We start from the raw sequence: 27,924 nt of genomic DNA, 5'->3' as shown, positions 1-27,924 counted from the left end.
CGACACACTACAGAGAACGACGCTCCCTCCCTTCGCTGCCTGCTAAGGAAAGGAGAAGCGAGGCGAGAGGAGCGCGCTGCTCCTTCGCCTTCCTCGCTCTCCCTAGGCTGAAAGGCCGCCACAGGGCGCAGTGCCCCACGCCGCGCCAAATCCCCAGCAGCCTATGATCCGCCCGGGAGGCGGCCAGGACCCAGGCACCGGAGCCGGGCGGGGCGGGGCGGGTGCGGCACCGCCCACCACCGTTCACCGCCGTCCCCGCAGCCGCGCCCGCTCTGCGCACGCGGGCGGACCGCCCTCCCGTCCTCTCCTCCGCGGCGCCTGCGCGCTTCGCCCCCTGGCCTGTGCGGGGGCCGGGCAAATGCGGTGGCTGTCGGTGCCAGCGTGGGTCGCGGTATCTCCTGCGCTTCGGCTGTCGGGCTCTCGCCCTCTGTCCTCCTCAGCGCCGGCCCCTTCTTCCTTCCGCAGGCGGTTTGAAATTTACCGCAGTCTCTCACTCGAGTTCTCGATGTGGCCGTAAGCGCCTGGCGCTGAAGGGGAGGAGGCAAGAGTGCGGGGCGGGGAAGAGGAAAGCGGCCTGGAGCGGAGCGGCTTGTCTGCCTGCAGCTCCGGTTCTCCCAGCCCCTCACGGGGAACGGTTGGTAGGGGACGGTGGAGAGGGTTAAGTGAGGTAGCAGTTCCCTTGTCGCGGCCCGTGGGCGGTCCGTGTGCGGACTGTGGTTGCCCTGGGGTGGCTTTTGCCACTGTTCCCCTATCTCTGGGCGTAGGGAGTGAGGGAAGGAAGGAGCCTGAAGTGATTCCGGGATCCACGGAATTCCAGGGCCCCTCACGCCCCTGGAAACGGTGGAGGGAAGAGTGAAACAATTGCCCCCTCCCTCCTGAGGCGTCCCGGTTCTGCGGCAGGCTGGCCCGCAGGTAAGACTCCCTGGGGCCCAGGCAGGGTAAGGGCGAGGGCCGGGAGGAGGAAGGGTATCAGTCATAGACACAAAACTCGGGCGACGAAGCGGGGCGGGAACCCGGTTCTTCAGGTTTGGAGGAGCGGCTCAGCCGGAACTCGTTGGTCAGGTCGGCGAGCAGGAGAGCCTCGGGGCGGCGGCGTACGGCCCCTTCCGTGTGGCCGCGCTGGGCTTGGTGCGGGCGGACCCGGGGAAGCCGAGCCCGGCCTGGCCCGAGCCCTTCCGGCGGGCTGCGGCTGCTCGGCGGCGCGATCCCTCCTCCTGCTCCTCGGGGAGCTGCCGTGCGCCCCTTGGGGGCTGAGTGGGAACGGCGAAATGACGGAGAAAGGAAGATGTGGTGAAATCACAGCGGTGTGTGTATTTCGGTGCCTTTCTGCTACTTCCTGGGAGCGCGTTACCACGGCTTCGCTGTTCCCGGAACAGCAGGGCGTGCCCCTCTGCAGCGGCTGCGATGGGAGTCGGTCACTCTTCTGATGCTTAGTCGTTTGGTTTTTAATAAGTTTTTTTGGAGTACGCTGTTTTATTTTTGGTATACCCTGTTGCTATAATTATAAAAACGTTGTTGAGGGTGATAAGAGAGATGAACATATTCATGAGTTTGGAAGGAGCCGAAAACAGCTTCGGACTGTGATCCGCTCAATGTGTTTTTAAGTGATTTTCGGTTTGAATCCGAGCGTGACTCTTTGAAGGGCAGTGTTATGTGTTTCACTGATAATAAAAATATTTTGTAGATGAAGTAGTACTGTGTTGACTTTTATATGATATACTCAGTGGTTTTTCGCATTTTAGAGAGCTACAGGCATTTTTTACTTGAAATGAGGAAGGTCTAAGAAGAATTTTCTCCCTTCAAAATATTTTCTCCCTTCAAAATTATTGGGGTAAAACATCTCTAGAGATGTGGGGCGGGAGATTTGCTACAAAGTATAATATTAATCAGTGTTTGTCTGAGCTCTTTAAACGTTCATTGTGTCTTGATTGCGAAATGATGTAATTAAATGTATTGCGGCCCAGAAACAGTTACCCTCTTAATATACATCTGCTTCCTTGGTTAATGTAATTGCTTAGTGATGATGTAAGGAAAGATAAAAGGTGCTTTAGCCGTACAAAATTGTTTGACGTACATGACATAATTTTCCTATTGTTTCCTGTTACTTGGGTTTGGAGGTGTTTAGCTTACTGGGAAGTCAGTCTTACCTGAACTGAATTCTTGGCTGTAACTGGAAACTTGTGAATAGAAGACGGTTGTGTGAAATGTGTCAAGTGTAGCTTGTTGGCCTAAGCAACAGTATTGCTTGTGAATTGACTACAGAGGAGCTTTTTTAAAAGTCTCATTATCTCAGAAGATGGCACAGTATTTTAATACATGTAAACTTTCAGAAAGTGCTGTTTAGACTCTGTGTAGTGGGGATATATAGAGCTTATTAAGGTCTAGATTTTCATATAGCACACAAGTTGGCACGTGCATATACCAAAAAGAGCTAGATCAGTATCATACATAATTGAGTAGCTCTGGTATGTAATGTAAGCAGAGGATAATAGATTTGATACTGTGTTGTTGTTTGTGAGATCCTATTGTGAAGATGTGTGGTGATACTAATGAGTTAGTGCAGTCCAGTAGCATTACAAAAAAAATGCTATAACTACTTTCTGAGAAAGTAATTAAATTTTATTATCTTAATATCTGTAAACTAAGTAATGTGTAATTGTAGGTAAAGGACAGTTTGTGTTTATGCATTACACGCCCTGCAAAATAGTTTATGTAAGTAACACTGTCTGCTTGTGAAGGTGATATTAAAGCTCACATTTCCTTGAGCTAAGTTAACAGTGTTAGATCTGCTTTAAGGGAGGAGGTGAAGGGGTATTTATGAAAGAAGGGTCAGGTGGACATCAGTGTTTCTGAGCCTACAAACTTCACTGCCATAGCAGAGAACTAGTCAGCAGGAATGATGTCAGCTGATAGTTTCCTTCAGCTGCTGTTTCTTCTAAGGGGTACCCAGGACAATTTCTTTCCCTTGCTGCAGTAGCTTTTCTTCATTCTACTGTAACTGTAGCACGAGTAGGAAAGAGTGTAGGAGTGTATTAAATTGATGGGGGAAAATTATTTTAAATAGTTGCAGCTTGCTACAGTATGTGGGTTGTTACCATGGGGCACTCCATTTCATTAAAAAAAAAAAAAAGTGAAGCCTCAATATAGCAGCAGTGTTTGGTTTTTTAATGAGCAATGAATCATTCTTTTCCAAAATGACAGAAAGGGCACTCATTTTGAAAAAGCTGACAGTGTAAAAATGATGGTTGCTTCATTTTAGAGCAAACACTTCTGAAAGATCCTTGTGGGGTTTTTTTAATTATGCATTTTCATATTTTTTATATTGCTCGTTTTAGTACTGTCATCCCCTTAAGTTTTAAAGTTCTATTTGAATTCTTAGTTGATTCCTGGATCTCCAGCATTTATGGTCACACTGATTCTAGAAAAGTCAATCCCTGTAACACTGCTTTTCTGAAAGTTATATATGCTTTATGCTGTGCCCCTAGAGATCCTCTGGTGAGTCACCATTATAAGAGCTTTCCAGATGCTGCCTGTAACTGATGATTTTGTGTATGCAATGTACTTTTTGCAGTATTGGTATCTACAGTTGCAGCTTTTGGCAGCTGACTGGCAGAGAACTCATACATCATAAACCAAGTTGCGACTACTTGAAACTGCAAGGCGCTGTTTTGGAATTTTGGTAATTTGCAGAGAGTGGTGAAGGTCACGAGAGATAGCTCGGTAGGTCTGGAGGTGTCTCATGGTTCTGCAGGGCTGTAGGATGCCTTTAGTGCATTGGCACACGTAAAGCATTGCATGACAGTCAGTGATAGGCACTGGGACACTTCATGGATTCATCAGGCACTTGCAGACTCTTGTAAGCTGCATAATGGCTTTTAAAATGTTTTAACTGGGGACTTTCTGTTGGTGTCTGACTTCATAACAGCAACAAACTGTGGGATTTCAACTCCCTCTAAGGAATTACAATTCAATTGCTAAATACCATGAAATCATAAGAAATTGTATTTCTCAGATTTTAAAACTGCAAGTAAACTGCAAATATACTGCATTAAGGGGGTGGGTCGTGCAGTTGTCTAAAGAGTAAATTATTTTCCTGAAAAAGCTGACATAAGCTTGTCCACTCAGAGCAGAAACTTTGTGCTAACAGTTTTTGAAGTGGACCATGATTAGAGATGAACAGCTTCTTAAAACAGAAACACTATTCATCGGCTGGAATAACTTTTCTCCAATATAGTGGTAAGCCCTGTAATCTTTTGGCAGACTGTAATTATATGCTCTTTTCAGTCTTTGCATTTTCCCTTTAATGTTAGCCTCTTCCACTCATAGTAGCAGCTCTTTTTTGGCAATAGTTCTTGTTTCAGTTAATATTCTGAATGAAAATTCCAAAGGAGTCCTTAAAATTATTGCTTTGAAACTCAGTCTGTTTCTTTCTCAGTGCATTAAAACCTGATGTATTTCTCTCTCTTCCTACATGCCCCTTTGTTGGATCATGGTCACCCTGTTTCTTGCAACCCTTTTTCCTGCATGGGTGGTTTTGGACCTATGAGCAAACAGTAATTGCAGAGAGAGTACCCTTTTATGGGGTCTTTCTTCTGAGGAAGATTCTTGTGTTTGTCTTGCATAATTTAAAATTTTTCAATGCCTGTTTGCTTTGTATCCTTTGAAGTTTGCTTGGGCAAAGATTGAAGATCAAGCAAACAAGATTGTGGTTTCCAATATGATTATGCTCCTTCTCAATTATGAATGCAACTGTTGTAGTACTAATACTTTTGCATTCAGATTCTGTTTCTAAGAGACATTAGTTCTAGAGCAGTACCGCTCTTCTCTGTTGTTGAATCAATTATACAGAGATGTTGTCTACACAGGTGAATTTTAGTGGTCTTGTAGTCTTGCTTGAAAGAGAAAAGGGGAGTTTTGCTCTGTTATTTATAGCCTGTTCACACCAAGATATCTGGATCCTATGCATGTAATGCCAAGTATGCTGGCATATGACCCAGGCATTTGGAACAGGTGGTGCCATGGGAGATAGTGAGTGATAGGCCCTGAACTTGTAGTGTAGCAATTTTTTTTTTCCTCCGAGACAAATCAGACCTTTTTCTAGGAAGCAAAAAGAAACAAGGAGAGCTTTTAGTTGGAGGGTAAAATGAAGAAGACTAGGACAGCAAAGACTTGTGAAAGAGATAAAATGTATATATGCCTGAAGTGAAGACAAATGAGAAGGCATTTGAAGGATTTCATCTCAGGTCTTCTGTTTTGTTTGGGGACTTCGGACACTTCCGTGTTTTGGAATGAAATGCAACAGGATGTCACTCATCGGTTGTGTAATACAATGTGTTACCGTGTCTGCTGGAACCAGGCATGTAATAGACGTGCCTCAGGAATTTTTAAGTGTAAATGCAGCAGATATTATAGTGTTCCTTCCTTTTGTATTTATCTTTCTAAGCCATAAAAGACAATAGCAATCTGCTCTTTGGCCGATTTTGTTTTGGTGTTCTCTGTAATTATTTTTTATGAAAATTCTAATGTCACGGCGTGTATTAAATTCTTTATCGCATGCTGCAGCAACATTCTTTATCCCATGCAGGAAAAGAACTTTTTGTGTAATCAGAAAGTTATTGAAGTGAAACATCTCAAAAGTATTTCTGCATGTTTGTAAAGTATTGATATCTTATATTTTCCTGAGAAGTAACAGAATTATATTTATAGTATTAGACTAATTAGCATATTAGCAATATATCTAGGTTTCTGTAGTACCGAACTTAATGACAAGAAATTAAATACTCTGACATACATCAGCCACATTAAAAGTTAAATGGAATGGAAGAAATTGTGACAAGACTTTTGAAGAAATATTAAAACATCTAATTAAAGAAAACTTCTATTGAGGTGTAATTTCAAAATTGCGAACAATAATAAATGTAGAACCATATATTTTATTTTAGGAAGATTCTTTGGAGGTCATCCTTTGCTCAAAGCATTGTCAGTTAGAAAAGTTTTTCAGAGCCTTGTCAGGTTAAGTTTTTACCGTCTTCAGGGATGGATATTTCATAGCCTCTCTAGGCTGGTGTTTAACTGTTCTGTTCTTCAACTCTAGGGTCTCCTATGTGCACATGATTTCTGCTGGAGATTTGGACACTCTAGATTTGTGTGTGTCTGTGCTGTTCTCTAGTATGTCCCAATGCAGATGCCAGTGAGACCATAGCTAACCAGCTCACATTCACACACCTGAGGTGTGTACTGACCCTCCCTGTACTGACCACCTGCTGGCTGGAGTGCAGGATCTTGCATCCACTAGTAGGGATGCTGTACTGGTTTAGCTTGGGCAGATACCATGCAATCAGTGGGGTGGCTTCTGACAGCATCAAACTGGGGTTTGACTGATGCTGTTATCCCTCCAAAGTTAGTGCTGCTGTCACTGTTGATATGGGTTTTATTTTCAAGAGGACTCCTTTACTTCAAACAAGTGCTTCTGTCTCATTTCCTAGTTTCTGTTTAATGTAACCGACAAGCCTCTTGCTCTCTTGTAACATGACCAGGTTTGGGCCTGTACCCTGTCAGACAGTTTTGCTTATTTGATTCACGCACACAGATTCCCATCTTCCCCTTTGTTATTCTCCAGACTGTTCTTTCAAGGGTGGGGCTTGGCAAGCACCCGCCACTCTCACCTGTGTCACCAAACAGTGGCCCTAATGTTTTCTTAGTCATTCTTGTGTTCCCAATGCCCTTAGAATAGCCTTTGTCTTTGTCCTTATCAGCCTTTGCTAGTTTTGGCTTCAGCTCGGCTTTGATTTTCTTAATTCCTCCTTGTAGGCAAAGACAACATCTCTGTATACCTTCTGGGTAACCTGTCATGTTCTGTCTTGTGCTTGGGCTCAGTCAGGAGTTCTGTGCTTGTTCTAGGTGAGAAGTGTGGTAGATTGCTGGCAGGGATGCCACACTTGCCTTCCTCCACAGCGACTGAGATTTAGTGTGTTTTCCTCATTTAAAGCATCAGTATCTAATTTTTATGAAATTACTACTCTGTAAATTAGTATTCCTGTAAACTGAACGTAACTATACTAAAATTAGCTGTATTTTAGCTAGAAACCGTTCCATTCCCCAAGTCAGTCTGCCAGCTGAGAGCATTTCACTGAGTTAACAAACCAAAGTTTGTTGTGTATTAGAAATGGTACGCTGTTTAGAGGATGTGAAGAAATGTAGTTCAAGTCTATGGTATGTGCAGTTACTCTGCAGTTTTTCCTAACTTGGTAAATACTTTTTAAAAAAATATGGCCTTTAATGTGTCAATTGAAATAATTTTATGCTTAGTGACTTTTAGATTGGATTGGATTTCTGTTCTTATACGAACCTGTTTATTGTAATAACCATTTAATGATTTTTCTTGTGGCTAGTGTATAACATTGTTAAAGCCTTCTGTAGTATGGGTGGTATTATTTTGTGTCCATGTAACTTTTAGTTTGGGCCCTGTTTGCTTTTAATATGTGAAGTCAGCCAATAAGAATTACTGAAAAAAGATGCAGATTTTTTGAGACATTCAGAATGTGGGCAGCAACTTGCAGTTCTGGGCTTAAACCTTTGCCACAGAGATCTCCAAACTGTTTGTGTGTATATTTGTCTAAATTTACTTGAATACAAGACATAAGTTTACTTGCTTGTTTTTAAGACTAAATATACAGACTCTTACCAAATGAAATAACAGTGACAGTATTGAGCAGATGAAGAACAGTAAAATACCTGTAAAATTTGAAGCAGAGTAAAAAAATCTTATTGCTTGCAAGGAAAAGAAAGCAGTAATAGTATAAAGTTATTAAAGGAAGGGTGATGAAAAGGTGTAGAAGCTAAAATATAAGAGAAAAAAGAAAAAGGCCTGTGATGCTACTTGGTGTCTTTCAGTGTCAGAAAATACCTCAATATTTTGGCTATGTGATTGCTGTGTAAAAGTAATAAAGTAAAAACTCTGCTTGTACAAAAATAGCTATCACTTTGGGGTATTTTCCTCCTTCCTTTTTGGCTAAACTATAATCAATTACTGAGTCTTTGCTAGTTAGATCCAGTAAGAAAGGCAGTGATTGTACCAGTTCAGTTTCCAAAGGATAGCCAATACTAGATACCTTTTAGATCTCTTCTTCCTGCAAATAGAAGTTTTTTATTATAGCTAAGGTGTTTTCTTAAACTCTTTGTAGGATACTTACCTTGTCAAATAGCTGGGCTACCACCAAATTCCTAGTCTGACATTTGAGAGGATCTGGATGTCTGGAAGTAGGATTTCTTTAGGATATTTGAAAAAACTTATATAGTTGTGTTTTTTGAGTTTGGTTTTTTTTTTTTTGGTGTAACATTTTTTGATTGTGTCTATATGGGCTATGTTATGTTTTGTTTTGTTGGTCATTTTTATATGCTTGCAATTCATAAGAGATTTCTGGAGGAAAAGTAAGGGTATTTCTCTCTCCATTTCCCAGTTTGAGAATCTTGTTAGGTAAAGAGTGGGTTTTTTTGCGTAAAGGTGTCTATTTCTGCTGTAGTAAAACTTTTGCTTTAGAAGACAGCAGCTCAGTTGCATGAGAACAGCTGCATTAAAATGTAAGTCACATCTACCTACTCGGATGCTTAGTAAAGTTTGTCTTCTGAGACTCTTCTGTGTTGAGGAGACCTCTGATGATCATGCAGATTTAATTCTTGAACACTGTTGTCTATAGGGTTTTTTTTTTTCAACATCTGTTAATTAAATGAATATATCTTTTCAGGAGTTAAATAAATTGACAGAGAACAGAGGCATTCTTTTTGAGCCAGGAGCAGTTTACAGTTGTGCCTGACTTTGAAGCTGTAGGTAAACTCGTGGGTTCTGTTCAGTAGAAAAATTCTCTCTGTGCACCTTGAAGGATGCAGTGGTGTTCTGTAATGCTGCCACAAACTTTTGTGTGGCCATTACATGCCAATTGCATACAGATGTCTTGAGTATTATGTAGCCAAAGATTGGAAAACTTTGGATATTTTGGTGTGTAGGTTGGTTGATTGTTTTTAATTCCAGATACTAATTAAAACTGAGCTTTGTCCTATCTGTGTTTTCAAATACAGATTCAGAGAATAAAAATGGGAACTCCTGGATCAGGACGGAAGAGAACTCCAGTGAAAGACAGATTTTCTGCAGAAGATGAAGCACTAAGCAGCATTGCCAGAGAGGTTTGCTCATTTTAAAGTGTCTTGAATTCAGAAATAGAGATGAAAATAAACTCATTATCTAGGAAAAGTTAATTTTTTTATAGATGTGCATAAAAAAGTGTAATTAGCCAAAAATATGACAATTAATATAAGCTAAGAGGATTATTGATCAAAAAATTACATTAACTGAAATGTCAACATAGTGAGATATTAACTGTATGACTAGTGTAACCTTATGGATTTACACTTAAGCCTAGCAGCTATTTCTACAGATACTTACATGCTTGAAGAGAAATGAAAAATATAGCTGCTATTTCAAGTGTAAAACTAAACAACATACATATTTATCCTGTTACAGTGTGTAGCATTCTTAAGATGTTAAGTATAGTGTATTAGTATTGAATGGGCAGTAGTCACTATTAAAATATATTTGTTATAGTATCTATTTCAAATGTGAGAAGTCAATTTTTTTTCCAAATAAGCCTAATATGTACACTGTACCAGGAATTCCACCACCCAAAAAGAGAGGGCTGGAGATAACCAGCAAAAAGTGCAATTAAGAAAAAGTTGATACAAAGGGGAATTTTGTCCCATGGGATTTTGGCAGTTGGAATGTGAAGTCTTATAAATGTCTGTTTGGACCAGAGTTTTTCTAGGTGGAGATGCTGTGACTAGGGAACAAAAGTCTTAATACTGTTTGTATACAAGTGAATTCAGGTTCTTTGGGGCTACATTATCTACAAAGCTGCTTGCCCTATTTTACATAAAGGAGTGCAAAATGCAGATTCTAATTGGCTTTGTAATGTAAATAGTTGTCTGTATATGTGTATGTAAGACAAAGTAGGGAGGTGATAGGTCTCTGAAGAGAAAGCTTATTTAGGCATTTTCAAGTGTATCTATCATAGACTGTAGGCAAAATATATGCCTTGTCATTAAAAAAAAAATAAAATAGTTGGTAACTTTTCAGAAAGTTTTGTTCTCAGTCACGTTCTAGTTCTACTGGAAGGTCTCACGCTATCAGCCAAGTCCTGTGTGGGACTCTGGATAATATATGATCTCACTCATCAAGTTCCCTCACTCATTCTTTGGTGATGACAGTGAGTAAAAGAAAGAACATGGCCTTAAATTTCTTTGAGTATATGCATGCTTCCATAACATCAACTTGTCATTTAACCTAGAAAAGGATCTCAGTAGTAACAAGTTGTACATAATATCTTATTTAAAATTACTGTTGGGCTTAGTTCTCTTACATCCCATTGTTTTAGAAGACATTACTTACTAGAATTGAATTGAATCCTGTAATCCATGTTTCTGCTGTGGAAAAGCTTCCAAAAGGTGTTCTAGGTATTAAGAGATGGTAAACAGAAAATGCAGAAACAAAAGGCTGCACTCAGTAAAATCTGTGTGGTGAAACTGCATAAAGTGCTCTGGGATTGAGAGCAGTCACAAAATGGCACTAGGAGGTATTGGAATTTGTAATACAAAGAGCTATAGTAAAGTGACTCTAATGTAGTGTATGACATTTCAAGGTGCTTTTTCTCTAAAAGTTCAGATTTCAGAAAGTGCTATTCTTACTCTTTGTTACCACTTTTAATATGACAAAATTGTGATTTCCTTGTTCTATGGCATGTGTCAAAAAAAAAGATATCTTCCTTTTAGTACCAGTAAACATTGCTTTTTAGGAAATTTGGTTTAAAGAATTCTTTGGCACTGATCCGCTAATCATTTCCATATAGTCATTTTTCTGCACTGGTTCAATCTGATGTCATTTTATATGAAAATATTTAATGGAAAATAAGGGCACTATTGTAAGCATCTGAGGTACCTGGTCAGACTGCTTCCTCTTTGATATTTCTTTGATTTTTTTCCATCTTTCCTTCGCATCAGAAAACTTTTTTCTTCTGTTGGCTGTCCCCTCCCCTTTATTTCTTGTACTTCTGTTATATAGAGAGCTCTTCCACATATTTTCCTTGGTGTGGGACTGTGCATTGAGACAAGCATTTTTACAGTGTCTCTGTGTTACACACAAATATGCTAACACATCAACACTAGAGTGAATTTCTGCCTTATTCCAAGAACTTCTGAGTTGCTAAACCTCTTTCTTAGGGACCTACTTTTTATACTATGGTGTATTATTTTTTCTGACATTGAATTTCCTTGCTCACTGGAACTGAGGAAGAGTAAAGGTGATCCAGGGACAGGGATCTATCTGTGCATCCTTTCCTGGAAGCAATGCACTTTCCCTATTTCACAGTGTCTGAAGTGAGATTACTCATAGTTGATTAGTTTGGCAGTCTTATCCTGGTACAGCAGTCTATCAGGCTGTGGTGGTTTTAGTTTGAACACCAATTTTGTGTGGTGGTTTTGGTTCCTCAATTTGACATTTCTCAGCCAATGCACTAATTAATGTAGTGGGTTCAGTGGTGGCTGAACGCCAGTGCACTTACTAGAATGTGCTTATTTCCTTGTGGGATAGGATTAAGAGGAGGGCAAAGCAGGCTCAAAACTTTAAAAGGGTATAAAGAAAGCTTGTATTAACAGAAACTAAACGAATAATAATAATAATACCTTCAGAACACTTCTTCCTCCCTCCCTAACACTTTCTTTCCTACTGATAATGTAAAGAGACAAAACTTAAAAGACACATGCTTTTTTCAAAAGCTGCAGGAGCAGGTGTAGATATATTGTCCATGTGTTTCCTGCAAGGAGATAACAGAACTGTGGGTTTAAAAGCACCCAGCTACATTAAAATGGAGTAGTGACAAATGTATTCTAATTATAGCAAGATTAATTAGAAGTCAGCTTATCACTTAAAAGAAATAAAAAAGCCTATCTCCTGGAAATACAGAGGTTTTTTTTTTATATGATCTTTTGGTTCTTTCTCTAGCTTTTGTAATGGGTTCTGAAACTGTTAGCTTTCTAAGATTGACAAAGAAAAAGTCACCTGGTGTAGAAGACAGTTTCATGTATCTTGTGCAAAGTTTGAGCTTCCCAAGGTACAGGTAATGATTGTCTAGAGTAACTTCAGGCTCCTGGCAGCATTATAGTCTCATTTGTTAAACAAAAAGACTTAACTGCTTGAAAATTCCCACGTTGTTATATAAATGAAAATTGAGATTCATATTCTCAAGGTTATGTTCACAGTCTACATTGAATACAGCTGATATGATCTCAAGATGTTTTCCCTGTGTGCTTATTGTGGGAATTCTCCCCTTATTAAATTCTTTTGCGGATGGAATATCATTGGCTGAGTTGTGCATCACTGCTTCACTTGTCTGTGTTTTCAGACACATTGTTCATTTTAAATATTTAGCAGTAACCTGTCATCACCATCTTTTAGGATTACACGAGACCTCTTTTTCCAGAGCCAGTTGAATTTAATTATGTGAGAACAAGGTTTCAGTCAGTTCTGTGTTCCTGCATTGCCTGTGGTTCATGCTCAGATACAATGAATATCGTGGCAGAGAGTGATAAGAGTCTGACACATATCATCTCACTGTCCTCAACCTGCTAAGCAGGAGTTTGAAGGCACAATCAGGATTTACCATTCACAGCCTTTTTTTGAGTGTTACCATCAGCAGCTCTTCTGTTCTTCAGGGCTGTGTAACTAGGTGACAGAGAACTAGAGGTTGTGGACAAGCAACATTGCAACAATGTTCACTGTGTAGAATGTTGTCTCTGTGTTTTGGTTTGGGGTTTTTTTTTCTCAGGAATTGTTCCCATGGCTATTTTCACTATATAGCAAGAGCATGGAAAACTCTTAAGGTGTTTTCTCATGAGAGAGAATAAAGATTAATTTTGATTTGAAATTCACTTTGTAGTAGCTCAATTGTGAGTAGAGTGCAGTTGTTCTTACTTTGGTAGAGATGTAATGTTACTGAATTGCCATGATAGAAAAAGCTGAGTTGAATATTTTTAAATGTTTGAGGGCTATATAATGAATTTAGAAACAGTTAACAACAGTTTTTTTCATATGAATTTATTTAAAGTTTTGTACATGCTTTTCTGTTCGTGTAGGTTCAGCTTCTGTTACGAAAACAAGCAAAGTCCCAAAGAGTTCCATCCTCATGGATATTGTCTTTGTAGATGCTAGGTGATTTTTAAATTTTGTTTTGGTAAGAGGTCACTAAATATTTTTCAGTTGGCTGTTTCTACCTTAGTATTAATTCAAAGCCTTGTTTGCTTTTGTTTTTAAAAGTGATTAAGGATATTTTATAGGATGTAAGATATTCTAGAGTTTTTATAATATATATGTGAATCTGTACAATAAAAGGAAAAAGAATGATACATCAAAAATAAAGACTATTAAAACTTTAAGTCATGTTAAAAACGTAAGATTTTGTTGTTTGTAGGCCACTGGGGCAGAGACATGAGAAGTAAGTGGAAAAGAGTTTTCTGAGGAGCCATAAGAAATACTTTTGGCACATAAGTGATGGTGTTGCCTTGATTTCATGAGACAGTATGGAGATAAGGGCAAAAAGCATGGGAATGAGAGTACAGAAAAATTGAGCAGCAGAAGGAATCATAGTTGAGCTAAAAGTTTGAATTGAAAGGGACCTTACAGATCATCCATTTCCAACCCTCATGCCATGGGGGGGTTGGAATTTGGCACAGATTCCTCCTCTGTTTGCTTGATGAGAAAAGGTGAAATGAAGTTGCTATACGTAGTTCTCTTTTAAGAATCACAGTGAACATTTTTGACATACTCACTCTGATGCTGAGCAGAGCTGGCAGGGTGTCCTAGTGCCGTTCCGCGGACCCGTGGCGGACAGGGAGCAGCGGGTCCCGCAGCAGGGGCATTCCGTTCCCTCACTGCTGCCATCTGGTGGAGGAAGTAAAACGCTCCTTACCGAGGCCTCCTGCCTTGGAAACTGCAGGACTGCACATCCCTTGGCAGAGAGAGAAACGAGTTCTATGTAATATGTATACATCGGCCCATGATGACAAAATAATTCACATTTTTCCAGAGGTGAATAGCATTTTAAGATAGCCTATATTTTAACCTTATGAAGCTTTTATGCTGAATCCAACCTAAATAAAGAATCACCTTCTCCAGAATATAAAAATAAAACACTGTTGCTTTCCAGTGAATTCCTTCTTGCAGGCAAGGGAAGGAAAAAGATGTCTATCTACACTATGGAGATAGATATTATGCTTCTCCTTGCTCAGCATGGAGGGAAGCCTCTACCATATAAATTCTGTGTTAATTTTATACTGCTTACCTAGGAAAAAACATGGTTCTTACTATGAAGAGACTAAGAAAAATACATCAGAAAGGAGAGACTCCAGACTCAATTTTTACAATGGCATTCAAGTTAGAGTCTCGTCTTTTTTTTCTTCTTTCTTTCTTGCCAAAAATAATTTTGGTATAACTGAAGAAGTACATGTTATCCTTGAAAGTTGAGCTAAGTTTTCCAAAGATTGTGGTAGAATACATATTTAAAAACAAATATGAAAAAATTGAAGAAGTAGAGATGGCTTTCTAAATGACTATAAATAGCTTATAATAACTGGGTTTTAGGTGAAAATCAGGAAACTGTGACCTCCTAGAAGAACATTGTCTTGCTACCTCTGTATTTACTAAATATATGCAATAAAATAAACCAATCAAAGTGAAAACTGCTGTAAGGTACTGCCTAACTGCTTGAAAACAGGCAGGATAATAATCTTCTAGAATGAAATGCTTTTTATACAGTTACAAGGAAACACGGGGTTTTTTTGTTTAAGTAATGATTTTACTTATCTGTTTTGAAATGAGGAATTCCAGAACTCAGTGGTGAACTTTGTTTTGTTTTGTTAGACCAGAGTTAATAACCAAAGAAATACAGGATTGCTTTAAAAACACAAATTTGTCCCAGAGTGGAAGGTAAATATAAATAGTATGAGTGTGTTCATATAAAAAAGAAAACAGAGATTTAGTTATAATTTAATAATTTATTAATTAGTCCTTTTTTCTTATCCTAGTAAATTCTCAATGACTTTTTCCTTGTTTTCCTACCCAATTTCTTTTGTTACAAAGATTTCCTCTGTAGTCTTCTATGTCCTTTTGTGGTCAATTCTCTGAATAAATTCCATGCTGAATTATTGTATCTTTAACTAATTGCTGTTTTCCCTCCAGATTTTATAACATTCTTTCCATTTAAGCCACTAGTGCAAGTGCACCAGGTTTAAATTCCTCATATCTTATTTCTTCAAGAAAATTCAGCTATCCCATTTCTTTTTATCAGTTGAAAGTTCCCTTAGGAAGCTTCTGACATAGTGTCAGAGTTGCTAGATCTTGGACAATACACAGTTGAATTTTTACTTCAGAAAAATAGAAACTTGGTATAACACTTTATAATAAGCAGTACTTCAATTAGATAATATTACAATGGATATTTATCATAATATATTTTATTCATGTGTCTGGTCTAAAGACTGTATAGAGAATAATGAGCAGTGAAACTGAAATCAAGGCTGTGGTGGACAGTCTACCCTTTTCTAAGACTGGACTTTGTTTAATGCAGGCTGTAGAAAGCAATCTGTATTGGCTCCCAAGCTGCTATGAGCAATGAATAGGGATGTATTTGGTACGCTCTCTGAAGTCAAATACTAGTTTAATTGAGAAGTATGATAACATGACTCTCTCTGCTTTTGCTGGTTTATTAAAAAAAAACAAAAACAAAAACCAAAATGAGTATTCTAGTGTTTTCATTCTGCTCCTATAGTCCAGACTTTATCCAAAGCTATTGTGGCTCTACATTTTCCTTAGCAGGTATTTAAAGACTTTATTTCAATGGAGCAGATGAAATTTTTTGTTAAGGATTTGATGGTGTTGATTTGTTTCACAGCTTACATGGGCTTTTTCAGTAAGGCAACAGAGTGAATAGCAGCACCCGGGAAGAAAACTAAGTCCTTCTGAATTATGGTTGTTTCTCTATTATTGTTAATTTTAAATTTCAATAACATAGCTATGAAGACTTGTGTGACTGTTATGTCAAGAGAATGAGGCCTGTGCTCTAACACATCTACTGAGAATTAAGAATTATTTGGTATTATGGCCTTTCTAATGGTACTGCAACTTGTCTTTTGCACTGAAGTATAGTGAAGGAAGCCTGAGAGCTGTCATATGAGTTAATTTGCCAAGGTTTTTGTCTTTTTTGAGATTGTGGGAATCTGGTTGCTCAGATTAAAAATTAATGTAATATTAAGCCATTTCTTAAAAAAAAATCTAAAAAGATAAGATTTTCTTTTTCTTCAATTTCTGGCACCCATTTTATGACAAATATTTGTAAATTCACTTTTATTTGTTACGAATATGGACGAGGCCAAACTTTCTCTGGAGAAAGAGGTTCTCGTTTATTAAAATAGCTACAAGGAACGGAGTACCCAGGATAAGCCCAAGCCCCCACACAGCAAGCCAAAACCAAAACAGTGTGCTAACCCCAAGTGCACTGGGTTCTCCCCACCAAACAAGTATCCAAAAAGAAGAACCCTGACCCAACCGAGCTTCCCCCCATTTACAGCCCCGTTTGAGTCCAGGATTGGTGCATTTTGGATCTGCATGGTGATTGGTCCATTTCCAGGCTTCTCATTGGTCTTTAATGCCGTTCGTTCTGGACCAATCATTTCTGCAGGGCTTCGAATGATTGGTCAGGTCTTCCATCCAATCCCTCTTCGACTTCGCCTTGCCGCGCCAGACCGCCCTTCCACCAAACCCTGCACCCTTCTCCTAGAACATTCTAATAAGCTTCCCCCTTAACATAATACAATTAATATAACATAATTAATACAATATAATTGAGCTATACACTAATTTAACATAACTTTTACCTATAACGTATTTTATCAAGAGTTTAGTAAATGCTAAGAAATGGAGTTTCCCTTTTACTGTAGGCATTTAAAGTTAGGTCTCTGGTTGTACGACTAGGGGAGAGTGGTGAAATGTGAATTGATGTTTAACATGAATCAGTAAACCAATTGACTTTGTATCTTAATGTATTATCTTTTTATTAAATTTGTAACTTGCCAGAGCATAAGGCCTTGCCAGAGCATAAGGCCAAATGCATATATCTGCGACTTTATAGACAAAGTTAAACCCAAACTTATCAGCTTGAGTCCTTTTTCTTTCTGTGATGCATACCTGTCAGTGTGACAGTTTATATAAGACAAAGCAATACTGGGTTACAAATGGAAGTACTTCCGCTTGCATGGCAATTTTCTTGCTTTGCTGTGGTGTTATCATCAGGTAGAGAGAAGAGTAGCTTTAAGCTGCTTTGAAGGAAGATTGCATTATGGCAGTCAGGAGTGTTGACACAGCCTCGGATTCTTTTATCTGCATATGCAAAATTCAGAAAAAATAGCCTTCATGAGTCACTTGGAGTTAAGACAAACTGTTTTGGGTAATAAAGCTATACTGTGTCTGCCTTCTGTCTTGTCATTATTTGATATTTTGTGCTTGTAGTCTAATCATAATTTGAAGTTAACCTCCCAAGTTATATACCTGTTTCATTTTCCTGAAGCACAGTAAAACAGCTTTATAGGTTTCCAATGTTTTACATAAACATTTGCTGTGACAGCGGCAAAAGCAAGGAAAACTCTATCCTTAATCAAAAGCAAAAAAACCAAAAATCTATTGGATTTTACATTTTAAGAACTTCTTTAGTTGGTTGTTTGTTAGGAGTTCTGAATTTTTAGCTGCTGCTGATTCTCCAAAGACTTTTAATTGGCATTACATAGACAGCTGGAATCTTTGGTGGAAAACCTGTCTTCAGTGGTTTAATATTTAAAGAATTTGAGAGAATTTTTGTCAGCTCAGTATTCAATCATGAAAAAATTGAGCTTGTGCTTTCTTCAAACTTCAGCTATATGGCAAAATTTATTCCCTCATATTCCCAGGGCTGTTTAATACCTTTATCAATGACACTGTTAGTGGGATTGAGTGTGCCCTCAGCAAGTTTGCAGATCTGTGAAGCAGTGGTTCAGTTGGCACAACCGAAGGATGGGATGCCATCCAGAGCCACATGGACAAATTTGGGCCCATGAGAACCTCTTGAAGTTCAACAAGTCCAAATACAATATACTGCATGTCAGTCAGCGCAACCTCAGATGCGAGTCCAGACTGGGAGAAGTTGTTGATGGCAGCAAAGATGCTCAGAGGACTGGAGCACCTCACCTATAAAGACAGGCTGAGAGAGCTGGGGTTGTTCAGCCTGGAGGAGAGATGTATTTGGGGAGACCTCACTGTGACCTTCCAGTACCTGAAGCAGGCTTATGAAAAACAGGGAGAGTAAGTTTTTTTTACACAGGCAGATAGCGTTAGGACATAGGGGAATGTATGGTTTTGAAGTAAAGAGAGTAAGTTTAGATTAGATGTTTAGAGGAAATTCTTACTAGGGGAGTGGTGAGTCCTGGCCACTGGAACAGGTTGGCCAGAGAAGTTGTGGATGTCCCATCTCTGGAACTGTTCAAGGCCAGGTTGGATGGAGCACTGAGCAGCCTGCTTTAGTTGATGGCACCTGATCTGGGCATTGAAGTAGATGATCTTTATGGTCTCTTCATACCCAAGCCATTCTGTGACTTTTTTAATGATCATCTAATTCTTTCAACTAGTAATGTTATCTTTGAAGAGTTTAGTTGCATATTATTTTTGAAATTTCATTATTGATCACTTCTGTATTATGATGTTAAAATCTTAATGTGTATTTGTGAAGAGATTTGAGTACTCAAACCATTATTCAAAAAACTTTTTTTAAACTTTAATTATTTTCCATTTACTTGTAGGCAGAAGCCAGACTTGCAGCAAAACGGGCGGCTCGAGCAGAAGCAAGAGATATACGTATGAGAGAGCTGGAGCGACAGCAAAAAGAGGTAGTGTAATTCACCAGGGATTATTGCAGGCCTTTACAAAAATTTGTATTTTATTTCTGTATTTCCATAAGATTTTGTCTTTTAGTGTAATTCAGTTTTGTACAAGTATTTTCAGCGTTAGAATTGGATTATACTAAAAGGATTCACAGTAAATACCTGTTGTCAAGATCTTTCTTTTAAGAAAATAATTTAAATTGGGTAATATTTACACATACAGTTGTGTGTTGCTTCACACGTTTCTCCTAGAAAAAGTTCACAGTTCTTGAGAAAAAAAATCCTAGAAACTAGGTTTTCAGCAGTCTGGTTATTGCATAGTTGTTGCATTTAATTCAGGTTTTGACATTACATGTAAAACATTAGGAATTCAATGTAAAACATTACAAATTCATTATTTATCATGATTGCACTCAAATTCATGTACTGCTCATACTTGGTGGTTGTGGAGTTTTTTCCTGTGTAATAAGTGAAATATGCAGAACAATTTTTGCCTCAATTTTATATGGTTCTCAGTGTACCACACTTTGAGTTTTTGAATTATAGATGTCTGCTATTATTTTGATGATTACATGGTAATTAATGTAGATCTTTCTGAGTTTTCAATTCAGGAATCCAGTCTTGTGTGGTGACTCTAATTTATATTTGAAACTTTTTGTTTGGTTTTCTTTTTCCATTCTGTAGTTTTCTCAGCATTTATATGAGAGAAAATGGGCTCATATCCAGAAATGGATGGTAGGCTAAAATCACCTGTTGTGCATGTTTTAGCCACTCAAAGAACTAACACAGGATTTTGGAGAAAGTAATTTACTAATGGTTTGCTGTGTGTTATTTCAAAGTATCTAATTATGTATAAAAAATACATATACACACAGACATACAAACTATATATGTATGTGGTTCAATTATATCTGTACATAGTCCAACCCTCCCCTGACTGACTGTTCCCATGGGTCCTATCACTGGTCCTGCGTCTCTACTTCCCCTTGTGAGAATGCTCAATACTGCAGTGAGGACTGCCCTCAGTCTCCTCCAGGCTGAGCAGACAGGGTGACCTCAGCTGCTCCTTGTTCAGCTTGCCCTCCAGCCCCTTCACTATCTTGGTTGCCCTTTTTGGGGGGGTTCTCTAACAGTTTTGTTTCTTATGTTGTGCACCCAAAACTGCACACAGGACTCCGGCTACAGCAGAGCAGAGCAGGACAATCCCTTCCCTTGCTCAGCTGGTGATGCAGTGCCTGATGTTCCCAGGACACAGTAGGAGGCCCTCCTGTCTGTGCGGGCACTGCTGACTCACATTCAGCTTGCATCAGTCAGGACCCCGTGGTGCTGCTCTCCAGTGTCTTGTTCCCCAGTCTGTCTGTACATCCTGGGTTGACCTATCCCAAGTGCAGAATCCAGAAATTGCCCTTGTTAAACTTCATATGTGTTGGAGGTTAGGATTTGTTCAATATTTTTTTTCTTAGGGAATTTCTCTCCCATTTGTTGCCTAAGAGACCAGAACAATGGATACTTGAGAGAAACAAAGCATGTGTCCAAGATGGGGGGAAGGGGTGCAGCTGGCTGCAGTCTCTTAGGTGGGGTGCTTTCTTTTGGGAAGAGCAGAGATAATATGAGAGTTTGGCTGGTGGGTGAGGGGCTGTGCTTGTCCCTTGCTCTCTCTCACTCTTGGAGTATAGACAGTTGGGCAGCTGCTGTGGGCAGAATCCATTGTCAATGCAGAGTTATGTTGTGCACTGCTTTTCCTTGACACAGATGAGCCTTTGTAGTAAGAGCAGCTGTTGAACTGGGACCTTTTCAATATCTAATCTCACTGGAAGGGACCCTCATCATCTACTTGGGTGCTGCGGGGGAAAACCTGGGACCCTGACCCTCTCCCCCTTCTGGAGGGAGTGTCTCTTGGGTGCTTGCAGAAAGCCACCTGCTGCTGCCCAGTGTTGCTGTTTTCTGCTGCTGCTTCCGCTTTTTTACTACACTTTAACCGATACTCCCTGCCCCTACCTGCCGGCTGGGATACCCTGCAGATCCTGGCATGGCTCTGGTGTTTTGCTACACTTTTCACCACCCCAGGTATGCCTGCCTTCCAGCCTACTGCTTCAGGGTTCCTACTGCCGTCTGTTTTATCATCCAGAGGGGAACCAGGACAAGCTGCCTCCTATGAGTTTGTAAAGGAAGCCGCTTTCTGTCTCTCCCGCTGGCTGTGCCACCATTACCCGCCTGGAGAGAGGCAGCTGGGCTCACGCCACAGCGCCCCCTGCGGCTGTGGGGGACTCATCGCACCTGCCCTGCCGGCTGTGACCGTAACTGCCCCAAAGGGGAAAATGCCACAGCCGGGAGAAGGCTTTGACTGGTTCTGTTTGTTGTTGCTCCCACTGTTGTTGGTGTTTGTTTACCTCGTTTTATGTGTGTATACACACACACATATATATATGTTTGTATATATACATATATGTTTGTATATACACACACACACACACACACACGCGCACACACTAGTAAAGAACTGTTATTCTTTTTCCCATATCTTTGCCTGACAGCCCTGTAATGTCAAAGTTATAATAATTTGGAGGGAAGGGGGTCACATTTTCCATTCCCAGGGAGGTTCCCATCTTCCTTGGTAAGCAGCTGTCTTTCAGACCAGGACACTATGGTTGGTGGTTGCCCATCTCTCTGATTTGTTGAGATATTGCTGTGGGACCTCCCTGGCCTCAAGCCCCTCCCATTTGGTGTCATCGGCCAACTTACTATTCCTTGAGTTCTGCATCCAAGTAATTTATAAGGAGACCTGGACCTAAGATGAGCCTGTGGAACCCTACCAGTGACCTGATGTCAGTTTGTTGTCACTCCATTCACTACAACCCTTTGTGCCCAACCTGTGAGCCAGTTGCTCATTCATCACATAACATGGTTATTCAGCTGTTTGCAGGCCACTTTGTCTAGAAGCATCCTTTGAGAGACAGTATCAAAAGCTTTGCTTAAGTCAAAAAAGATACAATCTACCAACTCTCCTAGGTCACTTAGGTGGATTACCCTGTTGTATAACAAAATGAGGTTCGACAAGCAGGAATTTCCCCTCATGAAGCCATCCTGGCTGTGACCAATGACTGAGTTTCCCCTAGGTGTTTTTCAGTACCTCCCAGAATAGGATTTTCCATGATTTTACCTAGCACTCGAGTGAGACTGACTTAATTGCAAAGTTTCTTTGGAGGGTTCCTTTCACAAAATTCATGTGCATCTTAAAAGGGTGTATGAGAGATGTCAGGGGTTTTTCTGGCTTTTAGGAAAGTGTTCACTGTGGGAATGTTTTGAATCACCAAGATTTAAGTAATACATGCTGAGACTAGCCATCATTTAAAATAGTTAAAACTACAATGGCAGTTAATATCTGTTGAGAAATCCTAAGACTGTCATTAGAATTTTATTTGCCAAGTTGTATTCACTCATTATTGTCTCTTTGCCTATCTGATATTTGTGTATACATTAGTTCTCATGTTCTCAAGATCAGCATAGTTTCTGTATTTCTTGGTGGAATGTACCTTAGAAGGTTTTTTTTTGCTTGAGATCAAGGGTTTTAAAATATGGTATTTGCGAGGAATCTCACTCAAAATTAATGCCACTCAGCTGAATGCCACCTTCCTTTTGCAGTCCTAAGGGGCACATCTGCTGCAGGAGATTTCTAAAGAGATGTGCACTCCTTTCCTGGGTTGAGAGATGTAACCTCTGTATTGGATAACGTGCATAATTTTAACTTGAACTTTTTAGAAATCAAGCTTGAGATAGCAGCAGCACCTGTCTGTTTGCAGTACACAATGTAGAGCATAATCCTTTGACCTGAATATGCTGAACATTTAATACAGACTTTCTATTTTCTGATGGAATGTCAGGAAGAGGCTTGTTACCCAGCAATTAAGAGGAATCTTATCTAAGTAGCAAACTTTCTTCTTGCCTGCTGCAGATGTTACTAAGAGATACTTGTCCATTTAGACCAGAGATACAAAGAATATTTAAAATTGGCAATGAACTAACTATATTGTGTTGAAAAGTTAAATAGCTTGAGCATTCATTTTAAACCTCAAAACAAACAGTATAGAGAGGAAGACTAAAATATCATTATGAAATGAACCTATGCTCTCCCCATGGCAATTCTCTGGCAGAGTTTTAAATAGGCCTATTGAAAACTGAATAGTTGTAAAATAGTTTTAAACAAATTAATGTATCCAGTGAAAATGCAGATGATAACCATGTGACCATAAGCAAGAAAAATCTAGTCTTTAGATACGCATCTATGATCTGGAGACCTAGCCTTTAATTCTATAAATAACTGGCTTACAATCTTTAGAATAGTTCAATATATTGAAAACTGTAAGAAATAGCTAAGTTAAGGAGCAATTCCTGCTTTTCAAACCGTGTTGTTGCCTCCAAATGGGATAGTTTTAAAATTAAGGTTATTCTTAACATGTTTTCATACTGTAACAATTTGAAATGCTTATGGCATGTGAAATATGTTTTGATTTTAAATTAGTTGTGGTTTTTGTCTTGCTTCTTTCACATATTCTATTGTGTGAACCAAAATGAACATCCTCTCATCCTTAAACAGAAAAAAAGCTGTTAAGGTGCCTTAGCTATTGTCATCACTCAGATTTTGAGTTTGGATTATTATTTTCACTGTCACTGTATAGCAAAACTAGCTGTAGAACTTAAAAATAGTCAATTTGCTTAAGAAGCTTTGTTTCTCTAATAGAGAAAAAAAAAGCAAAATATATATGAGGCAACCGAGAATAATAATTTCTCCTACGCTTCAAATAACTTTGTAAATTACTTAAAATCTGAATGTGGTAATTATATGGAACATTTCTTAATGGCGTTCTTTAAATTTTGTAAAGCTCTCTATTTTTACTTTTATTTCTTAATTTAAATAGTTTTGTGCTTTTTTTCTGCATTAATATATTAATCATAAGAAAGACTAACTGACTACTGAACGCTAATTATTAGTTATATTAACCTGCCTTACTTATATTCCCTAATGTGATATCTTGGCATACTTACCCAGATCAGGTGAAATGAGCTCTTCTAACTTGAATGAGCTTACTTGCCACCATGGATTATTCAAAATGACACATAGCATTAAAAGTGCTAAAAGCATGTTGCTCACTTTGGCTTCCTGGTATTGTGTCAGGCTTTTTATTCCTTCCTTGTGATGAAATAATTCTGCATTTCTTCTTTCTCAGGAAGATGCAGAGAGAGCCAGATACTCTCACCAGTCCAGTCGACATTCACATTTGGTTTGTGTTCAAACTTTATAGTTTTCCTTTTTGATCACAGCCTTCAGGAACCAAACCAAAGAAAAAAAGGGTTTGGGTTCTGGTTCCTTTTTCTAATGGAGAGGATGACGCTGCAAGTCTCATAAGTATTTGCAGTTTTAGTAATTTTAAGTCACATATAATGTTTAAGTTCATCTGGTGTTTTATTTCCATCAGTGTTAAAAAGGTAGTTTATTTTTATGTTTCAATCTTCTAGTCTTTTCTTGCACTTTGAGTATTACTGTGTGTCTGTAGTATTTGTGAAGGAAAAGGTGTCAGTACCTTAAGATACAATTTGAAGAAGAGTTTGGTATGATGCAGGATTCTCTTTCTTGGAGGAGGTGGGAATAATTACTCATTAATGGCAAAATATTTAGCCAAATGATGTAAGGTATCCTGAAGACTGCTAACAGAAATACTTTTTGTATAGACTCTTTTATATCATCTTTAGACCATATATATTTTGCTAAAGAGCAGTTTTCTTGAGATTATGGTAACATTTTCCTTGTCTTGGATCTGCGTAGAAATCAGCTGGTTATTGATCTGGGTATACAGGTCAGGAAAGGGACAAATTACTAAAATAAAAGGGTTGGTTTTATGTATTTTGGAAGTTGGAATGAGCTGTTTCTTTGTCTGACTTTAAAAATAGGTGATTGTCACTTGCTAAGAGGTCTTTGCAATTAAATGTATTTTCCGATTAACTGAATTTTATGTAATGTCGTGCAAGTCATAGTGTTAAGTATTTCTGCAATTTGCTGCACAGGTATTTTTATCAAATAATTTTGAACAGTAAATGCTTTATCAAGAAAACATGTAAAATAGCTATGTGCAGCTCTTAGAAACTTGTGAGCTGATATAGAGTTGCTCAGATCTGCTCTTGTCTTGGCTGACATAGCAAATATGCTAAGAGAGAGATTAAGTAATTGGCTGTTGTCTAAACAAGAGGGTTTGAATTGGGCAGATAACTAAGCTCATTTTTGGAGGGCTTACTTAGAATTTCTTTGACTGCCTTGGTTATTTTCTGTCATTCAGTGAAGAGTAATAGAATTAAATTTAAAAATGTATTTCATATCTTAATGTATTTTTATAATTTCATTCTCAAGAGTTCCTCAGATGTCAGTGCATCTCACAGGAGCCGAGCAAGTACCTCCAAAAGGAGAGCTCTTGTGGTGTGTAACTTGGAATGAGCATGCTTTTTACTTAATGCAATGTGTTCACATGGTAACATTTTCTGTGTCTACTTACCAAAGCAGTAGTTTGGTGAAAGCATGCTTATAGAGCACGGTATTAATGGGATTGCTGCAATGATTGATGTAATCAAGTACTTTGTAATAGCAAATGTGAGCGCTGAAAGAAAGAACACTTACAGGTGTGAAGGGAATTAATCTCTTCAGTTGCTCTCTCCCAATGTCCCCAGTAGAGAAGTAATGAAATGGAAAAGGTTGTCCATCAGTCTTGACAGGTACAAATGTGTTATTAAAAGTTAAAACAGGAGACATTTTTCTCTTTTATGTTGTGATTTTAGAACAACAGACAAGGCTGAAATATAGAAATTTTGTCTTTTCAGTAATGGGTATTTCTGTATATTTGTGGTATTCCTAGTTTAGGCAAGTTAAACGTTTTTTAGTAGACTGTTATACCTTTTTGAACTATTAGCAGTTTAAGTGTCGGGATGATAAGTGTCTGAGTGATGTCTTCATTCTCTGATAGCAAGGTTGCTTATTGGAGGTAATAATTAGAGACAGAAATTGTTTTGAAAAAATAAATAATTAAGTTGATTAAAAATGATCCAGTGACTTATGGGTCCTGTAGGTAATACTTTCAGTAACAAAAAGGACCATAGTCTATAAATTACATCTACAATATTAAAATATCATTTAATATATTGGTAATACTGGATGTGTTGGAACTATTGAGATACTATGAATACAGTATGAAATAATATTAACTAAATCTGAGCTATATTAACTTATAAACAAATATAAAATCTAAATCTGGGGAATTTGTGTTGTTAATCTGATGTCTAGAAGACATTTTCAGATGTAACAATAGACAAAAATATTTTTTCTTGAAATCCTCTCATCACTCCTCATTTTGGAAATTGTACTGGGCAATACTCCAGCATGCTACTACTATATAATGTCATATTTTTAAACTACCGTCAGGTTTTTTTTCTGTTGGCTTAGGTTGATATTAAATTGTATATTGTATTGCACATTGCCTACAGTCAAAATACCTGTGAAATTTTTTAGTAAACTGGAAAAAAATAAGCCTGATGTGAAAATATAAGTTTTCTAAGTTGAAAAAAAGACATATAAACCTCACAAATTTTGCTGTTACTGAGTGACAGGAAACATGAGACACTTGCTAAACTATTATTACAAGGCTGTTTTTATTAGTATTCTTAAGAGTTGCCAACTCTGGTAGACTCCCATTCTCTTCACACATAGCTGGCCCTTTCATCACACTGTTCCTTCTTTTTCACACATTTGCTCCTCCTGAAAACCCTTAATTCCTCTATTCCCTTTAATTCCTCCCTGATCACAAAATACTATTTCCCTTTCCTCCTGTGAAGTCTTTCATGCCCTGTACCCCATAGGCAATGACCTTCCTGAGCCTGTGAGGTGCCATGGAAGGTCATTGCATCATGGTGAATTGCACAGCTAAACAGCGGGGCTGATGTTCCTTTTGAGTGCTTTGTCTGTGTGGAGATGAGCCCTTTGTTACATAACCTTGTAAACGTTGTCTCAGTTTAATGAAATCTACCATATAAGACTCGGCTTAACTGTTTAAAATTCTGTTGCTAAAATCACGTGAAATATTTCACATAGCGTAGTGCTGTCCAAAATGATCTCATTTTTCATAAAATGGGATGCTGTTGGGGAAAAAGATTAATTTTTATTTAGTGGTCCAGTCTCAGAAAGCACTTCAGATCTGGATAAATGCATATTCCTTCATGTTTAAATTTTCATTATTAGTAGAATATGGGTTTTTTGTAAATTTTTTTTGTAAGTCTTTTTAGTCATTCTTTGAAGTAAAAGCAATTTTTTTTTTTACATTATGACTTCCATTTTATTTTATTTTACTTTAGTATGACAACACTAAGGATAGATCTGCAAGATATTTATAGGTCCCTGTATGTTAATACTTTGCATCTCTTTGAGGGAAGACTGTTTTTGTGCTTTGTTTCTAAGGTGTAATGATACTAACTAGTGTCTTTAAATTCTTTATATACTTTAAAAAGTATATAAATTTGTACTATCATATGTTCAGATGTAGAATAGTTATACAGTTCTAACACTTTCTGTAGCCTACATGTGTAATTTTTTTCGGGGAGAAAAGACACCTGTCTTACAGCAAGCACTTTGTAGTATTGTTCTTTCTAAACTTTGCAGTGAAGTCTCATACAGATTAAACTTGGAGAACATCCGTGGTGGAAAAAGTGTGTATCATCTGTTTGTATTCTACATTACCACATAGAAACTTTAATGTAATCTAATGGAAAGTTATTTCAGTCTGGAGAATAAGCAGCTAGTTTGTATATCTTTACTTAAAGGACGTCTGTCATATTTTTATGGAGTGATAGTAGATGGCATCACATTCTCAGTGGTATTATGCCATATAA

General features: G+C 38.4%; 1 protein-coding gene across 24 annotated transcripts in view; it reads left to right on the top strand.

The window, feature by feature from the left end:
• The first annotated feature begins 338 nt into the window (after positions 1 to 338).
• The window catches only part of LRRFIP2 (LRR binding FLII interacting protein 2), a 56,362-nt gene continuing 28,776 nt past the window's right edge, over positions 339 to 27,924 (top strand). For 10 of the 24 annotated variants that reach the window (XM_063158539.1, XM_063158494.1, XM_063158479.1 and 7 more), the window contains exons 1-6: positions 339 to 912; positions 9,076 to 9,180; positions 18,922 to 19,008; positions 19,687 to 19,737; positions 24,228 to 24,281; positions 25,403 to 25,468. In XM_063158539.1, coding sequence (XP_063014609.1) covers positions 9,091 to 9,180; positions 18,922 to 19,008; positions 19,687 to 19,737; positions 24,228 to 24,281; positions 25,403 to 25,468 — 348 coding nt within the window. In that variant the 5' untranslated portion in view covers positions 339 to 912; positions 9,076 to 9,090. The remainder of the gene's footprint in view (positions 913 to 9,075; positions 9,181 to 18,921; positions 19,009 to 19,686; positions 19,738 to 24,227; positions 24,282 to 25,402; positions 25,469 to 27,924) is intronic. The other 14 variants (XM_063158671.1, XM_063158652.1, XM_063158636.1 and 11 more) reach the window with 3 other exon arrangements.

Source organism: Melospiza melodia, chromosome 1 (assembly GCF_035770615.1).
Source record: "Melospiza melodia melodia isolate bMelMel2 chromosome 1, bMelMel2.pri, whole genome shotgun sequence".
Lineage (NCBI taxonomy): Eukaryota > Metazoa > Chordata > Aves > Passeriformes > Passerellidae > Melospiza > Melospiza melodia.
Note: the sequence above shows the minus strand (reverse complement) of the source record. Positions and strands in the feature narration are given on the sequence as shown.